Source organism: Necator americanus, chromosome III, assembly GCF_031761385.1.
Source record: "Necator americanus strain Aroian chromosome III, whole genome shotgun sequence".
In the NCBI taxonomy this organism is placed as follows: Eukaryota; Metazoa; Nematoda; class Chromadorea; order Rhabditida; family Ancylostomatidae; genus Necator; species Necator americanus.
The window spans coordinates 10,395,669-10,416,985 of NC_087373.1; the positions used below are offsets into that span (position 1 = coordinate 10,395,669).

The 21,317-nt window shown below is 37.9% G+C and overlaps 1 protein-coding gene across 1 annotated transcript; it reads left to right on the forward strand.

Annotated features, from left to right (window-relative positions):
- Nucleotides 1-1,228: 1,228 nt before the first annotated feature.
- On the forward strand, nucleotides 1,229-5,367 carry RB195_009183 (uncharacterized protein; the record flags this gene model as incomplete). The annotated part of the gene is made up of 2 exons (XM_064196051.1): nucleotides 1,229-1,267; nucleotides 5,194-5,367. The coding sequence occupies 2 exons, from the start codon at nucleotides 1,229-1,231 to the stop codon at nucleotides 5,365-5,367; spliced, it is 213 nt and encodes a 70-aa protein (XP_064047196.1).
- Nucleotides 5,368-21,317: the final 15,950 nt, after the last annotated feature.

The following is a 21,317-nucleotide window of genomic DNA, read 5'->3' on the forward strand; positions in this document are numbered from 1 at the left end:
AGACGGACGAAAAAAAACACAAACAAAGAAGCAGACAGGAACAGACAGGCAGCCAGACAAGTACACATTTGCATACTTTTTCTTCCTCTCTCTTTCCCCTTTTGATTCTTTCTCCCTGTCTTCTCTCTAATTTTTTCTATTGGAACGTGTAGATCATGCAGATCCATTTCAACACATTCGACTAGAAATACATAAGTATTAGAAAATAATTTATTGTCAAAAAATCCATAGAAACCATTTGAAGTTATAGAGTCCTGGATTTATTCCGTGTATAGAAATGAAATGATAAAACCGTTTAAAATATGTAAAAGTTGATTATTCATCGGGAAATTTACATGTATTTTTTTTTGCGATCAAGAGCTTTTTATCGAAGCAGATACGGTAGAGAATGGGACCTTAGAGAGCAAATTTTACATGAGCACAAAAAGTAAATATTAAGCGATCGGAAGCGTTCAGTTTTCGGCACTTGTCAGATTTTCTTCCATTGAATCCCAGTGTGAGTTATGTTCAGTGCTAAAATTTGCGTAAAGGATAAAGTGGATAAAGTCCACGGGGTTGATCAATCTCCCTACGCCTACGCGTTTCAGTTCAGAATCGTTCGAAGTGTGCGAGCGCGTCTATAGCCTATACGACAACTTGCGGGGACCAACCGATGTATCGACTATGTGTTTTTATCCACTCATACATGTCTGGCACTGATTTATTGACCTCGAATCGATGTGGAAGGTCTGGTTGGCTCTGCGGCGGTTTCGATCCATCGATCGTGTAATCGCAGCAGATTCTCTTATCGATTACGCCAAACCGCTCCATGAATGTGATGTAGATGAATTAGTGGATCAATTCCACAAACGAAATGAATACAAGAAAATGTTGTTTATAACTTGTTAGCCTCGTTCTCATGCCGTTTCGTTTTCATTGAAATCGAAACGACAAGGTCAAGGAGCTATTTAGCTACGAGCTAGATTTTCTCGGGAAAAATCCCGATACATGGGTGGAATTCCTGTCGCGGTGGAAACTCCTAACCTTAATCCTAAATGCCTTCTCATTTATAGGGATAAATTGGATCAAATTCGTCCCCGACACTCAAAGCAATTAGCTCCGCACGTGGAAGAGAGGTGAGCGTTCCATCCACAACCTGTCACCTGTCCATGTAATTTAGATTCGAAAAAAGTGCTCGAAGCAAAAAAAAAGCTATCCAGTACGAATAGGGATACTACATGAACGATGTATGTTATTGCTTTTCGACGCCGATGTGAATGTTTTGACGGTAACGATACGAATACAAAACGGAACGGATCAAGAAGAACAATATATTCACGAGACGAGGCCATTTCAATCGCGCGCGCGCGCCCGCGCGATTCATTGGCGAACGTCGGCGGAGGCGCCGCAGAACGGCGATCCGGATAGGTAGCGTTGTTGACGAAGAGTGTGTTAGAACGAGAGTGGAAATATATGTACGTTCGGTGATAAGGGGCACCCTAGTCGACGTCGGACGTCGGTCGCCGTAGTACAGCACATTTACCGCACACACGTGACGGCTCCCCATCGTTTACGTCACTTTTTTTTTTCTTGCTCTGAAAATCCACAAAATAAAGGATTTGATATTTCGTTTATGGAAGCTCTCGCCTTATTTCCAACTGTCTGTCATCAAAAGTTTTTTCTTGTTCAATTCCTGGATTTTTTTTTAATCTCTATGGACTCAAGACAAGAGAGAAATCAAATCGAAAAGATTTGTTATCGTTCAGTGACAGCATCTGCTCTGAATGATCCGAATGGAACTCGTTCTCATATCTTCTTTTTTTCTCTTCATTTCCAAACACTCATGTGATGAACTGGGTGAAATTTTATCTTGCTGTGTTGATTATTCGGCCTCCACTGCTGTCCTTTCCTTTGGTTTCACATCACAAACAACAGAGAGACCGCCGCCGAGCGCTCTGAGATTCTTTTTGTAATTTTTCCTTTCTTTTCTTGCCGTTTCTACAAGTTGGGTAGTTGAAATTACTTTCTGAAACTAAACAGCACTACCATGAATAACGATATTTATTGATTTATTTGAGAAAACCAATAGGTGTGCTATAAAGAATAGATAAGAAGGAACGGAATTTTGCCTTATTCTTAGACAACAAAGCCTTTTTTTAGTACAATGCGTTCACAGTTACATCTAAGGATTTTGGATCATGTTAACGAATAGCTGCGAATTTACCTTTAAAACGTTTAAGAATTTTTTAAAGCTAACATACCAAAAAATTAACGATGTTGAGAGCTCTGCATTGAAAGAAGTGGTTAAGGGCGTAGATCACGAAAACGAGCGAGATCACGCTCAATTCCTCTTTAATTATCCCGAAAGATGGCGTGGGATGGAGCGATGTGAATCAAATTCCCCCACGAGACACCTAGTAACGTATCACGTACGCGAGCGCAACCATACGTGCCGCATCAGCGGCGGACAATCAATGTGCTGCTATCGGTATCTCCTGTAAATTCCATCGAAGGGGCCGTTTCCCGTGGATGTGTTTCAGGACAGTCGAATGGAATCGAGTTTCATCGCGTTCATATTCGTGATCTACATCATCAACCGTATTTTTTCGTGGAAGGATCCGAACATCGTCAATTTCTACTGTCTCTAGTAGATCAAATTTAATTTTGTTAAGAATTATTTAAACCTAACACAAATTATCTGCTACAATACGAACACTGCCATTAACCACAGATTTTTCCCTATTTTTTATTCTTTTTTCTTCTGGAAATTTCTAAGCCTATCGATTAGTTTTTTCTCTTACGAAATTGCTAATTTATCGTTATTTCTGATCTCCTTTAGATGAGAATACGGTACTGATAAAACGTCACTGAGCTTTTCTTTTCTTTTTCTTTTTTTTTATACCACGAATGATGTCATCTTCATTTCTGCTCCCGCTTCTAGGAATTCTCGGAATTCAGATTTGAAATTATTTTGATTGAATTTTTCTTTTGAATTCCAAATGTCCTTAGCCTTCCCTAGAAATTCTCTGGATTCTTTGAGATTCCATTCCTATAGAAGTGAAGTGCATAAATTAAAGTCTAAGAGGGAATTTTCGAAGAGCGACATTGAAAGTCCAGAAAAACGAAAAATTGGAAAGGATCGTGAAGAATGAATATAAGATATTCTAGAGTGAAGCAATTATTTATCCGTTTTTTTTTGGGGGGGGGGGGGACAAAAGATGGTGTGAAATTTCAAAAAAAAATGGAATAAATTAAATTCTTCACGGGATTCAATTCATTTCTTTTCTATAGACACTTGTTCACGGAAATGAACTCCATGAACTGCCGTTCTCATTCTATTCCTAATGGGTTCTTTGCAAGTAGAAGGCATGATCATCATCCTCGGATGAGTGAGTGAATGAATGAATGATGAACGGATGGATGAATTTATCATTTCTGAATAACGCTGTGGTTATTTTCAAAATGATGTTTTGCTGATAAATTGAGAATTACGGATGAAAATAATATGAACTGAACCTCCTATGGAACCGTCCTTGAATGAATTTAGAGTTGCGCTCATCAAAGGAGCATCTTCATTATTTTCGAGGACACTTTTTTTTGCGGAAATGCCTAAAAACCACTTCCGCTACAAATTCATTACAAATCCATCCCATCACCGAAAGCTAATGTCAATTTTTTTTGTTTTGAACTTAAAGGTACGACTGAAGTAACTTCCGGCTTTCAAAGAGAGGTTAGAAAAAGATGGGACGAGATAACAGCGAACACTTTTTATTTTCTAAATGCAGTTGTAAAGGTGTTTCACGTCAATTTGTGAAAATTATTTCGTCGAAATGGTGGCCTCGACGATTGCTACTCATTTCGAGCCATTTTTGGAAGTTTTTCATCACTCCCACTACCGTGTCGAGCGAAACGTCTTCAAATTCTTCCTGAATTGACTTCTTTATTTGGTTCAAGGATGGAGAGCGATGTTTGAAAATTTCAATCTTGGAGTAACCTCACAGAAAAGGTCTCACAGACTTGAAGGCATTACTCCACGAATCTGAGGTGGTACGGATTTCTGGTAGAGTATTCGTGTACGGGATCGTAGATTATTGAGAGAAGGATGATTCCGTTCATTTCTTCCCAATCGCCGTAGAAAACGGCCCGGAAAAAGCGGCGCCGCGCAAGGCTGGCGCGCTCCAGTCGAACTCCTTGTAGAAAATAGTGCGCCAGAACTCCCGAAGCCGTATCTTCCGGGCCGTTTTTTTTTACGGAAATTAGAGAGAAAAGGACGGAACCGTATCGAAATCCGTATCACCTCAGATTCGTGGGGTGATGCCTTTAAATCAGGCGAGCGCGCAGTGGCCATGGAGATGCTACGTTTTTGGGTGGTCTCAAATTTTTTTGACCAACAGATGGATTTCTCTTTAATGCCTATTGCCCTTACACCACAAACCGTAATCATAATTGTATTCCGACCCGGAACTCCTCTGTTAGCAGGTAATCCGAACCGCGCCGCTGCTTCCCAGTTACAGAATCGTCGATTGAAAAGAAGCCTCCACCACCAAGCTTCGATTCTTATCTGACTACCTAACGAAACTGCAAAAATCATTTTGCGGTGCCCAAAGCAGGTAAATACTACTACTACTTTCGGGGGTCCCTCTGTGATTTTCTGAAATAACTGTTGTTTGGGGAGTTATTTCTGCCGCACCCTGCCGTGCCCGGCAAATTACAACGTAGTACGATGGTTTTCTTCTTCGGGTCTTCGGGACATACTTATCCATGCCCGGCGAAGAATCTGTTTGAGACCACCTTTATTTTTACTTAGGAATCACGAATTGGTAACTGGTAAGTGATTTATTTGCTTTTCTATTAATGTATTCAGCACGTTGTAGGCTGGTGTGATTTTTCTGATTGTGAAGTTTTTCTCCTCCTGAGGAATCCAGTCCAATTTCTCGTACTTCTATGGTACAATTCTGATTCCTGAGCCCGCATCCAATACATATATTAAGTAAATAAATAAGTATAAATAAATAAATGTAATAAATGTATGATGAATAAATATAAATATTAAATATATAAAAATATAAAAATATTAATAAATAAATATATAATAAATAAATAAATAGATAAATAGGATGGAATCGAGACCATCGGCATATTATTTTTCCAATCGTGCAATTCAATACTGTTATATTATTATTCATATCTAGTAGTATCTAATATTATTATTAGTACCTATTATTATTATTATTATTATTATTATTATTATTATTATTATTATTATTATTATTATTATTATTATTATTATTATTATTATTATTATTATTATTATTATTATTATTATTATTATTATTATTATTATTCATCCAGTATTATTTGTGTTATTGTTATTTGTTAGTGTGCTGACGCAAACTAAGTGCAACTACACTTCGCCGCGAGACCGCGAGTCGTTCGTTGCAGAAACATCGTCGTCGAAATCCTAAAACAAGTGGAGACGTATTCCCGCCGCGTGATGCTTTTTTCCCCATGGCGGCAGCGGCGGCGGAAGTTTTTCATGGATAGCAATGTATCCGAACAATCAGGCACCGTTTTTCCCGCCGGAGCGCGTTTATCCAACTGGAACAATCTCATTGGATACGGGCTCCGTTGGTTTCTTATTATTTTTCGCTCGAATAACCGATATCTACGGGCAGAGCTGATTGAAATCGTGTTGACATGGTAACGTGGCCCCATTGCGTGCGTGCGTCCGGGTGTGTGTGCGTGTCCGTTCGTGCCAACTAAGCTGAGCCGTGAATGATACGGTTGAGCCATCATCGTTCCTTCACCTTCACCGCCACGCGTCTTCCTGGGATTTTTCTTCGAATTTCTCTTTTTTTTTCTGGCTACCTACCTTTCCAATGTCCTTAGATTCAATTCAAAGTTCCTGAGTGATATTTTGGTGAGAAACTTGGCGGATATCCTCAAAAAAAAAACGTGAACTTTTGAGCAAGTAACAATGTCGTAGGGCTAGATTGTTTTGAAATTTTTATTCCTTCAATTTTTCTGATGACTTTGACCTGCTTAACATAATTTTTGAGGGATTTCCTTCAGTTTTAGCCCATTCATTGTTCTATTTCCTTCAGTTCAGCACTTCCGGCTTCGTTAAGACGATCCTTTACCAATCTTGGATCCGAATATATCAGCAAATCGGATGAAACGAATGCTTGTTACCGTAGACTCAACGTTTCTTGCAGACCTTGAACGTTTCGGGTTAGCGTGGTCCTAGTAGAGATTTTGATGACAGCACTTATATGAAAAAAATGGAAATTTATGAAAAACTTTCGTTCTTCAGCAGTCCAGGTTATCCATAAATTCATATCACAAGTCATTTCCTTCACCTCAGAAACGATTTCTCACAAATGATACGATTTTTTTTTTTGCTGGAAACGTATTTGTGTTTATTTATTCATTTATTTGAAGTACGAACGTGAATTTTGATAGAATTTTTTTAAAATTTTTTTTGAAAAAAAAGAAAATTTTGATAGAAGTGAAATCCATTAGAAGCCTGCAAAAAATGGAAGAAGGTTTTAGAAAAGAAAATGAATAGGATATTCTAGATTTAGAAAAGTCTCGCTCTCCTAACTTTGAAGGGAACGGAAGCATAGAACACTGCATTGATTATGGGATCAGCTGGTAGCTCGAATGCTAACTTTGATCTATATGAGACTCAAAACTCTGACTTCTTCCGGCATAACCTGGATCTCCATGCACAAGCAGAAATCAAACTTGTAGTCCATTTCTTTTTGTTCCTAACCTCCTGAAGACGTTTTTGCGTTTCTGACACCAATCGACGTTCACAAGCTATATTTGAACAGGGAAATAGTAATAGTAACGAATAGTAATAAACCCATTGAGTACACAGAAAACTTTTAAAAGTTAGGAAATTACGAAAAAAATAGTTGGTTGACAAATTTGCGGCTAATCGTTATGTCGAAATGTTGTCAGAACGGTCAACTACTTTTTAGTAATTATTTAATTTCCAATTTTTTATTTAATCTATTTATTTTAATGTTAACTTCAATTTTTATTTCTTTTTTTTTCAATTTTAAATCAAATTCAATTCTTAATGAAATGAGCTTAGAATTTTTCTGCGTTTCTGGTTTTTGGGAGATAATATTTTATGTTTGTTTTAATGTGAAATATCCATCATTATTTCCACATAGATTGGAGATTGTAAAAAAAAAAACTAAGCGACGGCTCAGCCGGCGAAGTGATGACACTATTTCCTGGGGCTACCAAAGCGCTTCGCCGTTTCGATTCGAGCAACCGTAACGAATACTAAGATTACAGAAGTACATTCTACATTTGTACTTTTTAAATCTTTTTCAAAAGTGTCTGCACTCTTACGAAATGACCAATGCTGTTGTCATAAATGTGCTTGACAATGTCACTTATTTTTAAACTTTAAAACTTAAGTTTTACTTTTACTTTCACCTTAAGGCAGAAAATTCAGGATGAATTTTAGTGATTTTTTTAAATAAAAATTCCAAATTCAAATTAATGTTAAGTCTTCTATAGATCTAATTTTTAAAAATTATAATTATTAATTAATCATTGAAAAAAAGACATTTACATTAATTATTAATTAATGTAAATGTTTTTTTTTCAACGACTTATACCATTTTTACACGATTTTTTTTCACAACTATTTGTACAAGGCGAAGAACGTTGGATGTATTTTCGTCATTAACCAAACTTCCCCCAGTCCGTAGTCGACCTGAAACGAGTGCGTGGGTGTACCTTGCAGCTGCTAAACTTTCATTAGAAACTAAATGTTTTGAAAAATATACTTTATTGGTTTATTTTGCACTCTTTCATTCATTCTATGAAATTTATGAAGTTATATGTCGAGCTTTACGTAATCACCGTAAAAACTCGAAACCTCGCTGGTTATGTAGCAGAAACGACAGAAAAACCACCTTATGGGATGTGGGCGGTGGTGACGTGGACGTGTTCCTAGTGGTCCTTTATAATTTTCTCCTCTAATTTCAAATAAGCTCACAATTTGCCTTTCTATTCATTGGTATTTGTTCAAACATCTTCTCAGCAATAGAAAAAGAATTTTTTCCGTCCTCCTACGCAATTTATACTATACATATCATTCATTTGTGATGAGAATTTTGTTGAATTAATTTCGAGAGTACTGTAGATCCACAGATTTGTGAATTTTTCCAGTTTCAATTCCTCCTACCACTCTTTTCGCCCAGATTTTTTCGCTTGAATGAACGCAAAGGGAACGACTTTGAATGTATGTTTCGATTCTGTTCAGCTAACAAACACTGTGAGAAATTACAACATGAAGTTCTGAATTTTTTTCCCAGGGATTTCTAGAGCTCTAGAATTCGTTCTGAGAAAGTCCTTGGAAACTGATTTTGAAATATTTTTGTTGAATGCAAAAAAAGCAGCTAACTACGTTCCTTAGAAAGGGAACGTTTCAAGAAATTGTTTTGGTACAGAATTCCCTAGAAAAGCGTTGGCTCCACTCAATTCCTCCTAGTCTCTCCTAAAAATTAGGGGTAGACGATTAGGGGAAGATGAGCAGAGTCACGTTTACGTTTATTAGATGAAGATCCTCGATATGCTTCATTTTTATATTTAATATTTGTTTATTTACTTATTGGTTTTTTTTCATAGATGAACTTGAAATGTACTTGAAAGAGCGAAGCTTTCTAGGAAATCCTAAAAATCAATGCGCGATTTATTTCTGAAGGATTCTAATTAGAAGTTTTTCTTCCCCTAATTTTTAGGGTGACTAGAGGTAATTGAGCGCGGGGACATACTTGTTTCTCTACAAACAGAACTCTTTTTCCTGTTTTCTGGGAATTCCGTGCCATGTTAATTTCGTGATGTGCTGACTTTAATCGGCGGTTGATCGGAATTTAATTGATAAATATGCAATAATTCTAATAAAATTAAAAATCTAAAAAATAAACGAATGAAAATCTAAAAAATGAATAGACAAAATCTAAAAAAATAAATCTAAACCTTGAGTCGCTCCGGACTGTCATCCATAGGGCTAACAGGACAAGTAGAAGCCTTCGCTTCCGTTTTTGATGCACACAGAAATTTTCCCTACGGTGGAAATTTCCACGATTCCTGCATTTTGAGACGTGTGCAACTCTCTCCCTCGGCTCTTCGTCTGAGTATCTTCCTGTCTTCTCCTCGTCGCCGATGTTCCTAATTATTTCCTGTCTTTTTTTTTCGAGAGAAAAAAGAGATCCGCGCATCGTTCGCCGTCACGGATTTTCTTCCGTATTTCCTCTCGTCGTCGCCGTCGTCTTTTTATGCTCGTCCTAAGCGCTCGCCGAGATGCACGTTCGCATTTCCGCGGAGCACGCGTCCGCGCTCTGATGAAGTTCCCCATCGATTTCACAGTCGAGCGCGCACAACTGTGAGTGAACGTTTATTTGAGAGAAGGAGGGCATGAAATGACGTGATTTCATGCGGATTGCACTCGGACGGTGCGATGAGTTGTTTTTCAACAGTCCGACAGCACTTTGAGCACTTTCTATTTATTTTCACTCATCAGCGATGTGAGTGTTGAGTCTGTGAGTGAATTAAAGAGCACGTGTAGCAGTTGTTTAAGTCATTCTCATCTGTAATACCACCCCGTCCCCCGGATGATGATGAGGAAGAGACATCCACAGTCAGTCATACACGTACAGCTATTACGACGCGGACGCACGTCTTTCCGCCTTTTTCCGATCAGTATTTAGGAGTGTTCAACGAGGTGATCACGTTGAATTCATGTGCTACGAGGAACTACGGGCGCCGGAAACCTTGACACGCTTTGAAAATGAAATGCGGAAACGAATTGAGCTAAAGAGACTGAGAATCAGCTGCCGAGAATCTCGTTCGCATCGTGACGACGCTCGTGGCGTTTTTTTTCGTTCTGCCCGAACTGCTACCGTCTTCAATATTTCTTCTAGGATCTATAATTGTAGAATATACAACTAGTATAGTAATAATGTAGTAATATATGATGTATATAATATATGAGAAATAGTTAATAATAATAATTTATAGTAATAATTAATGTAAGTTAGTAATAATAATAATGTATAGTAATATAATATAGGGGCGGGTGTAGTGTAGCGGTTAGAGGTTCCGCTTACTGCACAATCGATCGGAGGTTCGAATTCGCACTAGTGCTCACCAAACCTTTCATCCCTCCGGGGTCGATAAATTGGCACCAGACTTGTCTGGGAGGATAAAAGCACTGACTTGACACATCGGCTAGCCCCCGCAAGTCATTGTGTAGGCCAGATACACGTTCGTAAACCTCTCACGATCCTGAATTGAAGTGAACGTGGGGGCGCATCCCAAGCGGATTGATTAACGCCAGAAACTTTATCCTTTATCCTTAATATAATATAATATAAGTAATAGTAATATATGATGTAATATATGTAGAATATTGTACTATAGTATAGTAATAAGTAATACTACATAATTAAATAGTAATCACAGAAACCTTAATCAATAATACTACTCTGAAATTTTTTCTACTATTCATAATTGAGCGAGTGTAGCGCACTCGGTAAGAGGTCCGCTGTGGACGGACGGCAGATGGTCGATGGTTCGAAACCGCCTTAGCGCCAACCATCCCCTTCATCCATCCGAAGTCGATAAATTGGTACCAGAATGGTCTGGGAGGATAAAAACACTGACTTCCTCATCGTTTGGGCCGCCGCAAGTCATCGCATAGGCGAACACGTGTTCCAAAAACTCTAACGATTTGCAGTAAAACGCATTGGCGCATCCCATGTGGATTGATACGAGAGAGACTTTTATTCATGATTCATCTTTTTAATTTTAAAAATTAAATTTTGGAGTTTTTGTTATTATTACTTTTGTTATTATTATTTTTCTTTCATCTGTGTTATTCTTTCTTTTTTTATGCTTTTAATTTGTGCTATATTATCACTTTTATAGAATCCATAATATTATTAGTGCATTACTTGAATATTAAGATTATTCTTGTTGTTGTTGTAGTTTATTTTCGTATTATTTCATACCACTGATATTTATATCACTCAACACGTTGTAAATCATGCTTACTACTTCTTGCAAAAATATGCCATCAGTTTTTTTTTTTTTTTTTTTTTTGAAAATTAACAGCTGATCAATTATACTGACGTTTTTAGAAGGAAAATATTCCTAGTGAAATTCCAATTGCTGTATGCAAAAAATGTTGATGAAAAAACTGGGTTCAACAATGTTATTTTAAATATTTTATTTTATTTATTACTTATAGCATTTCTTTGAAATTATTCGAAATTCATCAAAATTTAAGAAAATTTTAAGAAGCCGTCAATTTAGGGATTTTTCAGTTGTTGTTTCTTTTTTTTCATCCAGGGATTAATTCCATAATGCTATTTCTAAACTCGATTCATTTAAAACTTGAGCAAATCCGATTAAGCTACATAAGTGTGCGTGGGCGTTGGAAATCCCTCGTACCTCTTAGATTCCATGTCTCTCCAATTCAGCTTTCACTCATTCTGTTCATCATGTCTCAATCATACACACACATGATATAGTATGTGGGAGCCACTGCCCCGACCACCTCCACTTCTGCACGTTTGGCAAAGGGACCCCCTTCACTCCTGGACGGTTGGCGACGGGACACTCTATGAGCCAGACCCCCTTCACCTGAGAAGGGTTCGGCTCCTCCCTAACGCACCTGTGGTTGGCATTACTTCTCACCAACCTTTGCTTTCACATCCGTAGAATTTTCAGTGCCTTTGTTACTCGAATAACTCGCTCTAGCATCAGCCAAAATCCTATGAAATAGTTCTGCAAACTTTTAAAACCTCCTTAAGTTATAGAGTCGACGGATCTGCCTCATCTTACAGTAGCTAATTAACTGTTTCATTTTTATTTCCTCACTTGCTTATGCGAAATGTGAATCAGTGTTTGTCGATTTTCGCGAACAGTAAACCTACGCTGCCGTCGCTGCCTTGTCTTCAACCATGCGAACGCAGCGCATTTGCCGCAGCGCACCCTTTTCCTCTGCCTGACAAACATACTCTCTCTTCTCTGCCCTGCATCAATCGATGGGAAATTCTGGTGAACCTATTGAACACATTTAGCGCCAAATATAAATTCATTAAATATATGGGTTATTTTTTTCTTTTTCCTTAGGTTGCCCTGGGTTTTCTGCAGTGAATTTATATTTACCATTATTTATTACTCATTTTTTTTCCATTATTCATATCCAGGAGTTTTTATAGGAGTTCTCACATGAGAATATCGCTAAATATTGAGAATTTATTCAAGAAAAATAGATTTTGTAGTTTACATAGCAATAAGTTAGAGATGTCCAGGGTTTTCCGATGTATTGTTAATTTTTTCGCCTCAACTTTTCTCTCTAAAATGAACAAAACTATAATCTTACTGTAATTTTTCAACTTTCCGAATTTCTTCACGCTAGTTTCCCTCTATTTATCCTTGGGAATTTATTTCTGTCCTTTTATTATATTTTCTAATTTAGTTTTGCATGTGAAACAATCCATTTCGTGCTGCATTCGATATTCTTGCAAAATTCCGTCTTTTTTTTTCGTGACTAATAAATATTACACTTTTGTGACGCATTCTCCAATTTTCACGGTTACAGTTGTACTTTCATATAGGGAATTTTTTTTTATTTGCAGGCATCACAAGTGATGCTACGTGAACGAATGGATGTTGGTATTTATTTTTCAATGCGATATGGATCGGATTGTGGATTCATTCTGATCGCCGTTGTTCTCGGTCCGTAGAGAGGCAGGCGCGTCTCGCCCATCGTTACTTTTATGACCGCCACGAAAATTTCATTGTGTTCGGTTCCCATAATGCTCATAGGCGAGTTCCTGCATCAAATCGAATGCGTTTTCTTTTATTTTCTTTGAATTCCATCATTCTTTCAGAAAATGACTTCTCAAGAGTGCATTTTCTTTTCTCTTCTTTTCTGTTTTTTTTTTTGTGAGAGACAGATCTTGTTCAGGTAATTTTTTTTAGCTCTCAAGAAATTGATGAAAAATCAATAAAAACGAAAAATATGAAGTTATCTAACTTTTGAGTATATAAGTATTTTGAGGTAACTTTTCAAGTTTTTTCTCAAGGATTATGGTAAGCTTTTGTTCCGATTAAAAGTGAGACTAACCCTGAATATCAGTGGATTTTTTTGGATTCAAATTCATTGGATTTTTATTGTAATAATAATAATAATAATAAATATTAAAACAATAATATAATATGAATATTTTCATAACAATAATAATAACATATAATCAAAATGAGGAGTTTTATGATAATCACTTCCACATTCATCATTTAAAGATCTCCTTATTATTACCTCTACATCCATCGTTTCTGCGCTTTCAGAAGAATAATTCTACATTTTCAAACTACATATTCAAAGAATTTGGACAAATTATTCGAACAAAATCAGTAGAAACCTTTTCCTGAGAAAATCCTGTAAAATTTCTAACAAACTTTACGCATGACGTCATTATATTTTCATCCGGAAACTAGATTGCTTTACTCTCACTTTTTTTACTGCTCATTGGGAAATTCGCACTAAATTATTTCATATAGTTTTCTTTTCCCGTTCTATCTTTTAAAGGAAATATTCTACTTTTTTTTCTTCTCATTTAATTAGTCGCATAATTCCTTTTCTTGTTGAAAGTCTTTTCTTGAAGTTGAAAACACGTTGACGTTCTTTAGAAAGCCATCCGATAATGAAGAAACGTAGCTTTGTGTGAAGTGCCACGTCGACATTTCTCGGTAGAAATTTGGTGAACTGAGGAATATTGCGTTAATAATTTTCCCTAGAAAAACATTATCTATTTTTTTCGACAAATTCACTTCTCCTCTTCCGCTTCTCGTCGAAAAACATCCTGTTTTGACAGCACAGGGTGATGTTTTGTTATTCGAATTCTCTGGGACCCTAATAATTACACAGCCATCTCGATTATACATCGATGAATACGAATGAGGAAATCCTCATAACTCGTGCTGCATAACTCATTCTTCTTCCTGGATTCATGCACACATTAGCTAAAAAAAAAGTAAGGATAACGTCTCTGCTGTTAATCAATCCGCCTAGGATGTACCACTTCAATTCAGAATCTTGAGCTTGAGGAAAGTTTGAGGTTCATGGAGTTACAGTGGCTAGCCGCTGAGTCAAGTCAATATTTTTATCCTTCCAGACAAGTCTGGAACCAATTTATCGACCCTGAAGGGATGAAACGCTTGGTGAGCACTAGGGCGGATTCGAACCTCCGATCGACAAACAGCGGAAGCTCTCACCGACTGCGCTACACCAACCCATTTTTATCTGATTTGCTACAGAAAAGTCAGGATATTTTACAGAATCTGGCTCTCTTTGGATTAGTATGTTTTTTGACACATTTAGACAAACCCTTAAAGTGCATATTAGTGCAATGAATACGAAATTATATGTACTGGAGCTTAATTTTCATAATTTTTAAATTAATTTAATTTCTTTTTGTAGATCTAAATTTCTCCAGTCGGTTGGAGGACACGAATTTTTTCACAACTCTATGGAATTAGTCATGAAGCGGAGTAAAAATATGTGAGTGGTTGTTCAGGACCAAGATTTCCTCCAAGTTCCGTAAAGTCCCAGTTCTAGAGTTTACTAGAAGTCCTTGTTTCTCATAACTTCAGAAATCGATGTAAAAGTTGTGTTTTTCATCGAAATGTAATAAGGCAACGCTATTTTGTTCATACGAGTTAACTTTGAGTACTAAACAGGATTTGGTATAATAAACAGAATTTTTCCGGACTTCCTTCTGCTACACGCCTTGACCAGTGTTCGGTAATACTTTATATAGTGGCACCTCAAATTTGGGTAATTAAACCACAGAGAAATACAAACATAACGATAACAAAATAACATAAAAAACATAAACGGTAACATAAAAATACGAACAAACAAAAGAAAACCAACAAAATAAAGTAATGCTGGGAAAAGAACGCAAGAATGGGCCCGTCTTCCTAATACTGAGAATCTAGCAGAATATGGTTCCTGAACAGAAAGAGAATTTAAAGGACGCTGCATCCATTAAAATCTTTAAGGGAAGTCATGAGAAGTTCAAAGTTAAAGGCATCACCCCACGAATCTGAGGTGGTGCAGATTTCAGGTGGAGTATTCGTAGGGCAAGGGAGGTGACCCGCCATTTCTTGCTAATTGCCGTAAAAACGGCCCAGAAGATCCCCAAACGGCGCGCCCAATCGAACCCTTGACAAAATGGTGCCCAAAAGAAAAGCCGATCTTCCGGGCCGTTTTTTACGGCAATTAAGAAGAAGTAGACGGAATCACCCCCCTCTCCGTAGTCTCCCATCCTGTATACGAATACTCCACCTGAAATCTGCACCACCTCAGATTCGTGGGGTGATGCCTTTAACTGATCATTGTAAGGTTGCGGAAGTTCCGCGACAAGTACTGTTCATTTCATTCATTTTTTCTAGGGTTCAAGAAAACATTAAAAGCAGCTTCTAGGCGTTTTCACTGGAAATAAAAAGAAACAAAGCGGTGAGAGGAATAGAATAAGGAAAGATAACGGGCTGACAAAAACATTTAGGAGTTTTATTTCTTTGCTCCTTCCATGACCTAATTCTTCGCCATTTATTGTCATAATATCACACACAGACACACACACACACAGACACACACATACACACACAACAATTTCTTCACCCCTGTTTCCAAGTTTTCTCAAATCTTTCGCTCGATTCTTTCAGTTCGTTGCCTGATTAGAGCGGTTGTTTACACGCGAAAGCGTTAACGTGATTCTCAACTCGCAAGAATCCTGTCTAGACTTTTGGCGCACGACTTTTTTTCGCCGCGGAAGAATTTTACGTACGAGGGGAAATTTCGATGTCAGGTGGTTACCACTAACAGATAAGATACAGAGAGTAGCTTTCAACTCACCAACACTGAAACGTAAGACGTCGCCCAGAAATCCAAGAGTCAAGAAGAGCTCGACCTATCAATTTACTTTACGAGGGAACTCTTTACAAATCCACAGAGAATTGACGGAATGAAATTTTGTAAAGCAGATCTTATTGACATTTATATTATATATTTATTATATATATTCTTTATTAGTCGCTTTACTGGACTTATTTATCAGTGATCCACTCTGCTTGGTCTAACTTGGTCAACCCTTTGGATGTAAAGAGTTGTTTTGTCGCATAAACTGATGCGTCTGAGACTCTTTACTCCTAGAATTTTAGCATGTGTTCAAAGTTTTCTCAGTGAAACCATATCTCGAACTATATTATAAAAACTATATTTACGCAACTATTACATAAACAACTATTTTACTATACTTACGCAACTATTGTACAAACTATATTTGCGCATAACAGTAAAAGAAAGCGAATATGAGTAGTTGAATCGTTGTTGAATAGTTGAAAACATTGACTCTAACAGCTTTATCCAGACATGCCCCTAAAGGACATTCGTCCTCCTCCGTTTCGTACAATTCCCCTTACGAATCGAATCCTGCGCGTGCTCTCGACATCCCATTTACCTCACGTGCGCCCTCGACTCTTATAACTGAGATGTACTTTCCGGCAAATAATCAACTCGAGCATGAAGTCCGTGGCTGGTTGTTTTTGTGGATCACGTGCACATGAGTTGCTCAACGGAAGTGCTCGTGTACTCTTAGCGAACGTCTCAAGTTTTGTCGTGATTAGCTTGTCGACGACGACGCCGCCGCCGCCGCACGCAGACGAAGGAAGTCATGGATTTCTTCTACTTTTCCTTTTGATATTCGTGCTTCTAAGCCTTCTCTACTGTCTAGAAAGGTAGGAGCGAAACAGAGATGACTTACATCCTATTTTTCTTGCTTTTGGATTACTTTATGTAATATATCCTAGTGTCCAAAACTTGAAGGCACCACTCCACGAGTCTGGGGTGGTACGGGTTTCAGGTGGGTTTCAGGCGCGTACAAGGCTGGCGCGTTCCAATAGAACTCTCTGTAGAAAATAATGTCTCGGAACGCTCGAAGCCGCATCTTCCGGGCCGCTTTTTACGGCGATTAGGAAGAAATGAGTGGGATCTCATCCGTTTCTGCAATCTACGATCCCGTGCAGTCTTTGACCATCGAAAATCCATTTCACGTCAGTGGTGGTGGGGTGACGAAAGTAACTTTCACATGATGTGTCACAGTCTCCCAAGTAACATACAACGATGAAACGTGAACCGTCACCGAAAAATAAAAGAAGATCAGTACCAATCTTGGGTACACCTCAAGCAAATCAATCGAAACTTGAACTATACATAGAAAGAACTGCTACAGTATAGCACAGAAGGTAGCTGAAACGAATACGCAAAGAACAGAACAGAAATGACAAATTTTTACTCAAAGAAAATACTTACACTGAAGTTATCGCAATTTTTTACGATCACCTGGACTTTACAAAAGGCGGAACATGGTTCAGAAGGGTCAGCGATCGCCACAGGGAGCAATGCATGCTATGCAATGTGTTCCGATGCTGGTGCACACAAGATTCCTGAGGAGATCTTGTCCTAGAGCTCTATACCGTCTATAGTCTCGCTATAGTCACAGACCGCTGACCTCAGGGGATGCGACGTTCAGATTTCTGTACACGACCACGAGACCTGTGGTAACTTATCCCCGCACTTCCATTCATTTCCACCGATTTGTTAAGGGCAGCGTATCACGAAATTGACGTTGCACGGAAACCCCGGAGAACCTGTAGAGTTTGGGTTGTGGATTACGGATTCCAGCGTTACCTGCTCAACTTCCCGAAATTGTCGTAGATACGGCGTGGGAACGTCGTTTTTTTCCCACGAGGTACGTTAGTGCACGTCCTCTTCTAGACGCTCCGGTCCCCTCAGCAATAGTTCCATTCATTGGTTCTGCTTCCACACAGGGGTGGTGCGTTCTAAATTACCTCGTAGAAAAAAGCCATTTTCTTATGGCGCCACGTACTTTTCTTATGTCTTCCACGCCATTTTTTCAGGTGACGATGATGAAGGAACGATGACGGAGACACGCTGAGTTCCGTGATCCGGTAACCTGAACTATGCACGTTCCATTGGGGGTTCCGTACAACGTTAATTTCGTGATACGCTGCCTTTAATGCCATGCTATGTTACTTTAAAGGCATCACTCCACGAATCTGAGGTGGTACGGATTTCAGGTGGAGTATTCGTATACGGGATGGGAGACTATGGGGAGGGGTGATTCCGTCCATTTCTTCCTAATTGCCGTAAAAAACGGCCCAGAAGATACGGCTTCAGACGTTTTGGCGCACTATTTTGTACAAAAGGTTCGACAGGAGCGCGCCAGCCTTGTGCGGCGCCGCATCTTCCTGGCCGTTTTTTACGGCAATTAGGACGAAATGGACGGAATCACCCCCCTCCCCATAGTCTCCCATCCCGTATACGAATACTCCACCTAAAATCTGCACCACCTCAGATTCGTGGGGTGATGCCTTTAAGTAACTCGTCCTCCAGTTATGCACGCCAATTTATGTTATCAGTGGAGGGGCGGAGTGTTGGAGTGGTGCCGGTGGTGGTGGTCTCACGAGTGTCGGGTGACGGCTCTGTTTTGACACATATGTCCACACGCACGCGTTGTGGGTGTGTGTCGCCATTGATTTTGTTGTTGACACATTAGCGAAATGTCACAACAATCGCCGGATTCATTCGTTTTGCTCTCATAATTTTGACGACACATGGGCGACTGGCGACGCGTTCGCCTTGGAATTCCATTGCAAAGCAAAATTTCATCTTTTGCTCCCCATTGGAGAGATACTCTGTCATTAGCCGCGTGATCCGCAAAAATCGATGCCTTAAATTCAAAATTTCTCCTCTTTTTTGAATACACAAACTATCGAATATCAGAATTTTGATTTTTCAACTATTTAGAATTCCGAGTATCAGAATTTATATTCGGGTGTATACTATGACGTAGTATAATGTAATAATACCAACGATAATAATAATAATAAAATAATAATAAAATAATAATAATAATAATAATAATAATAATAATAATAATAATAAAGATAAAAGGATGAAGTTTCTGGCGTTAATCAATCCGCGGGGCGCCACACAATCATCAATTCAATTCAGAATAAGGTTCACGAACCTACGATAATAATACTGGTCATAATACTAATAATAAAAAAAAACCTCTTTTCTCAAAACGAACTTTCAGCTGTTCAAATGTTCGATTTCTCGAAGCATTTACCAAATCTCTAGGAGATTTCCTTGTTTTGCTTTCTCTCCTTTAAAGACATAGTGAATAATCGTATACCTGATTCTTCTTAGTTCTCGTTAGGGCGGAATTTTCGAGTATTCGAATTTTCGAATGGTTGAAGAATGCAAAGACAAAAAGTGGCTCGTTCGTTGACAACCGTCTGTTTAACATTTGATCATTCATTGAACGCGGATTATAAGTACGAAACGAGTTTGATACTGTACATCCTATAAAGAGTACGGTATTTTCGATGACATTGTTACCGTATACGGCAGAGCTAAGCAGCATTAGAATTCGTGAGTCATAATCATTCTTAAAAATGTACTTTATTGAATATTCGTACAATATTCTTTCGCTTAATTTCTCCTTACCTTTTCAGTTATTCTATACATTGCAGTAATCGGATTCCTCGCTGAACTCGATTTCCCGTGCACTCATTTTCTCGATTTCAAATTAAAGACAAGATCCTTGATTTTTCGAATATTCGAAGATGCACATAAAGGTTGGAAATCGAAATAAATATAAATATAAATAAATAATATAAATAAAATGAGTTTGGAAATATAAATAAAGACAAATAAATAGACAAATATAAATTTACTAAATTGATTACATCTGAAAGAATCTTAATAAATCTAGTAAAAATATGTCATAAATCTGAAAAAAAAATCGAATATTTTGCGTTCGAACGTTTCCAGATTCCATTAGAAGTCTAACGTTCATCTCCTGAACTATGTATCTGGTTCTTTTTTTTTAATTTTTGCTTTACTTCATACGGTTAAGGATGATCTACAGACTAATTTATCAGGAGAGAAAGTAAATGATTTTGATTTACAAGAAACTTTAGAAGGAAAAAAAATTAAAATAAGTAGAATTCTTCTATAGGCGCTGAATTTTAGCTTAATAATAATTATCTAAACTTTTAATTATAAGTAGTTCATTGAAGAGGACGGAGAGCTTAACACTAAGTATCAATCTCCGATATTTTAGAGTATTTTGATGATCTCTTCTTTGAGAATCCGATTTCTAAGTTGAATGAAAATAAAGTCAAATTTTATTCTATTATTATTTCTTTTATTATATTTACTCATTTTGTTACATTATTACGTTAGTTACCTATTCATATGTGCGACAGATAACTATGAACCTAAAAACATTCCGACATCCTTTACGCTTTCCCTCTGTCGTTGTCGCTGTCGTGTTTTTAACGTTGAACACATGCCTTTTTCTCGTGATTCCCGGAAATATCCAAGTTTTTGAGAAATTCAATCAGACGTTCGCCGGATGACATCAAACATATGTCTGAGTGAGTGCTTGAGAGGGAGTTAGTAAGAATTGTGATGGTTTTTTTTTTTGCCTACCGTATCCTTCAAGTCATTAAAGCTTCTGGTTTCTTCATGAATTCATTCCATGCGGCGATAATTCCCGACGAATGCACTTTGAACATTCACCACAAATCCCTTTTCCCTTATCTTCATTCATCGTTTTTCGATCTCTTTAATGAAAATTTGATGTGATCGACGGGAATTTGAGCGTTCTCTACTCCAGAAATGACCGACATCAATTATGTGTGTTCTCGGGAGTTCGTATACTTGATGAGGACGGAGTTTAGAATTCAGCCTCCTCGTCTCCTCAGTAATTATGCAACAAAAAGAAGTGTGAGTGGTTCTGACAGTTCCTGGAGAGCCGTATATGGACAGCCGGCAGACGGGTAAAAAAGAGTAGTTTTGTCCGACATTTTTCATCCAAATTCTCGGGACAGCTTCGGATGGCTGAATAGAAATCTTTTTGCGGTCTAAAAAAATGTGGTTTTAATCTAGGACACGAAAGAGTGCACCATTTTGTAAGAGAAAAATAATTAGACGTAACTCGAAATTAAGTGAACTTGAAAAGTAATATAGTCGGCCCCAGACGTGTTCAACCGCTTGGACGCGACGCGTACACCTCACCTTCCCTGCTTAACACACGTCCTTTCTTCCTCCTCCAATGTCGTAATCGAGTATATCATAGGATCTTAATGCTGAGAATCGCATAAGAATATAATATAACAGTGAACTTTCGTTGTGGGACCTG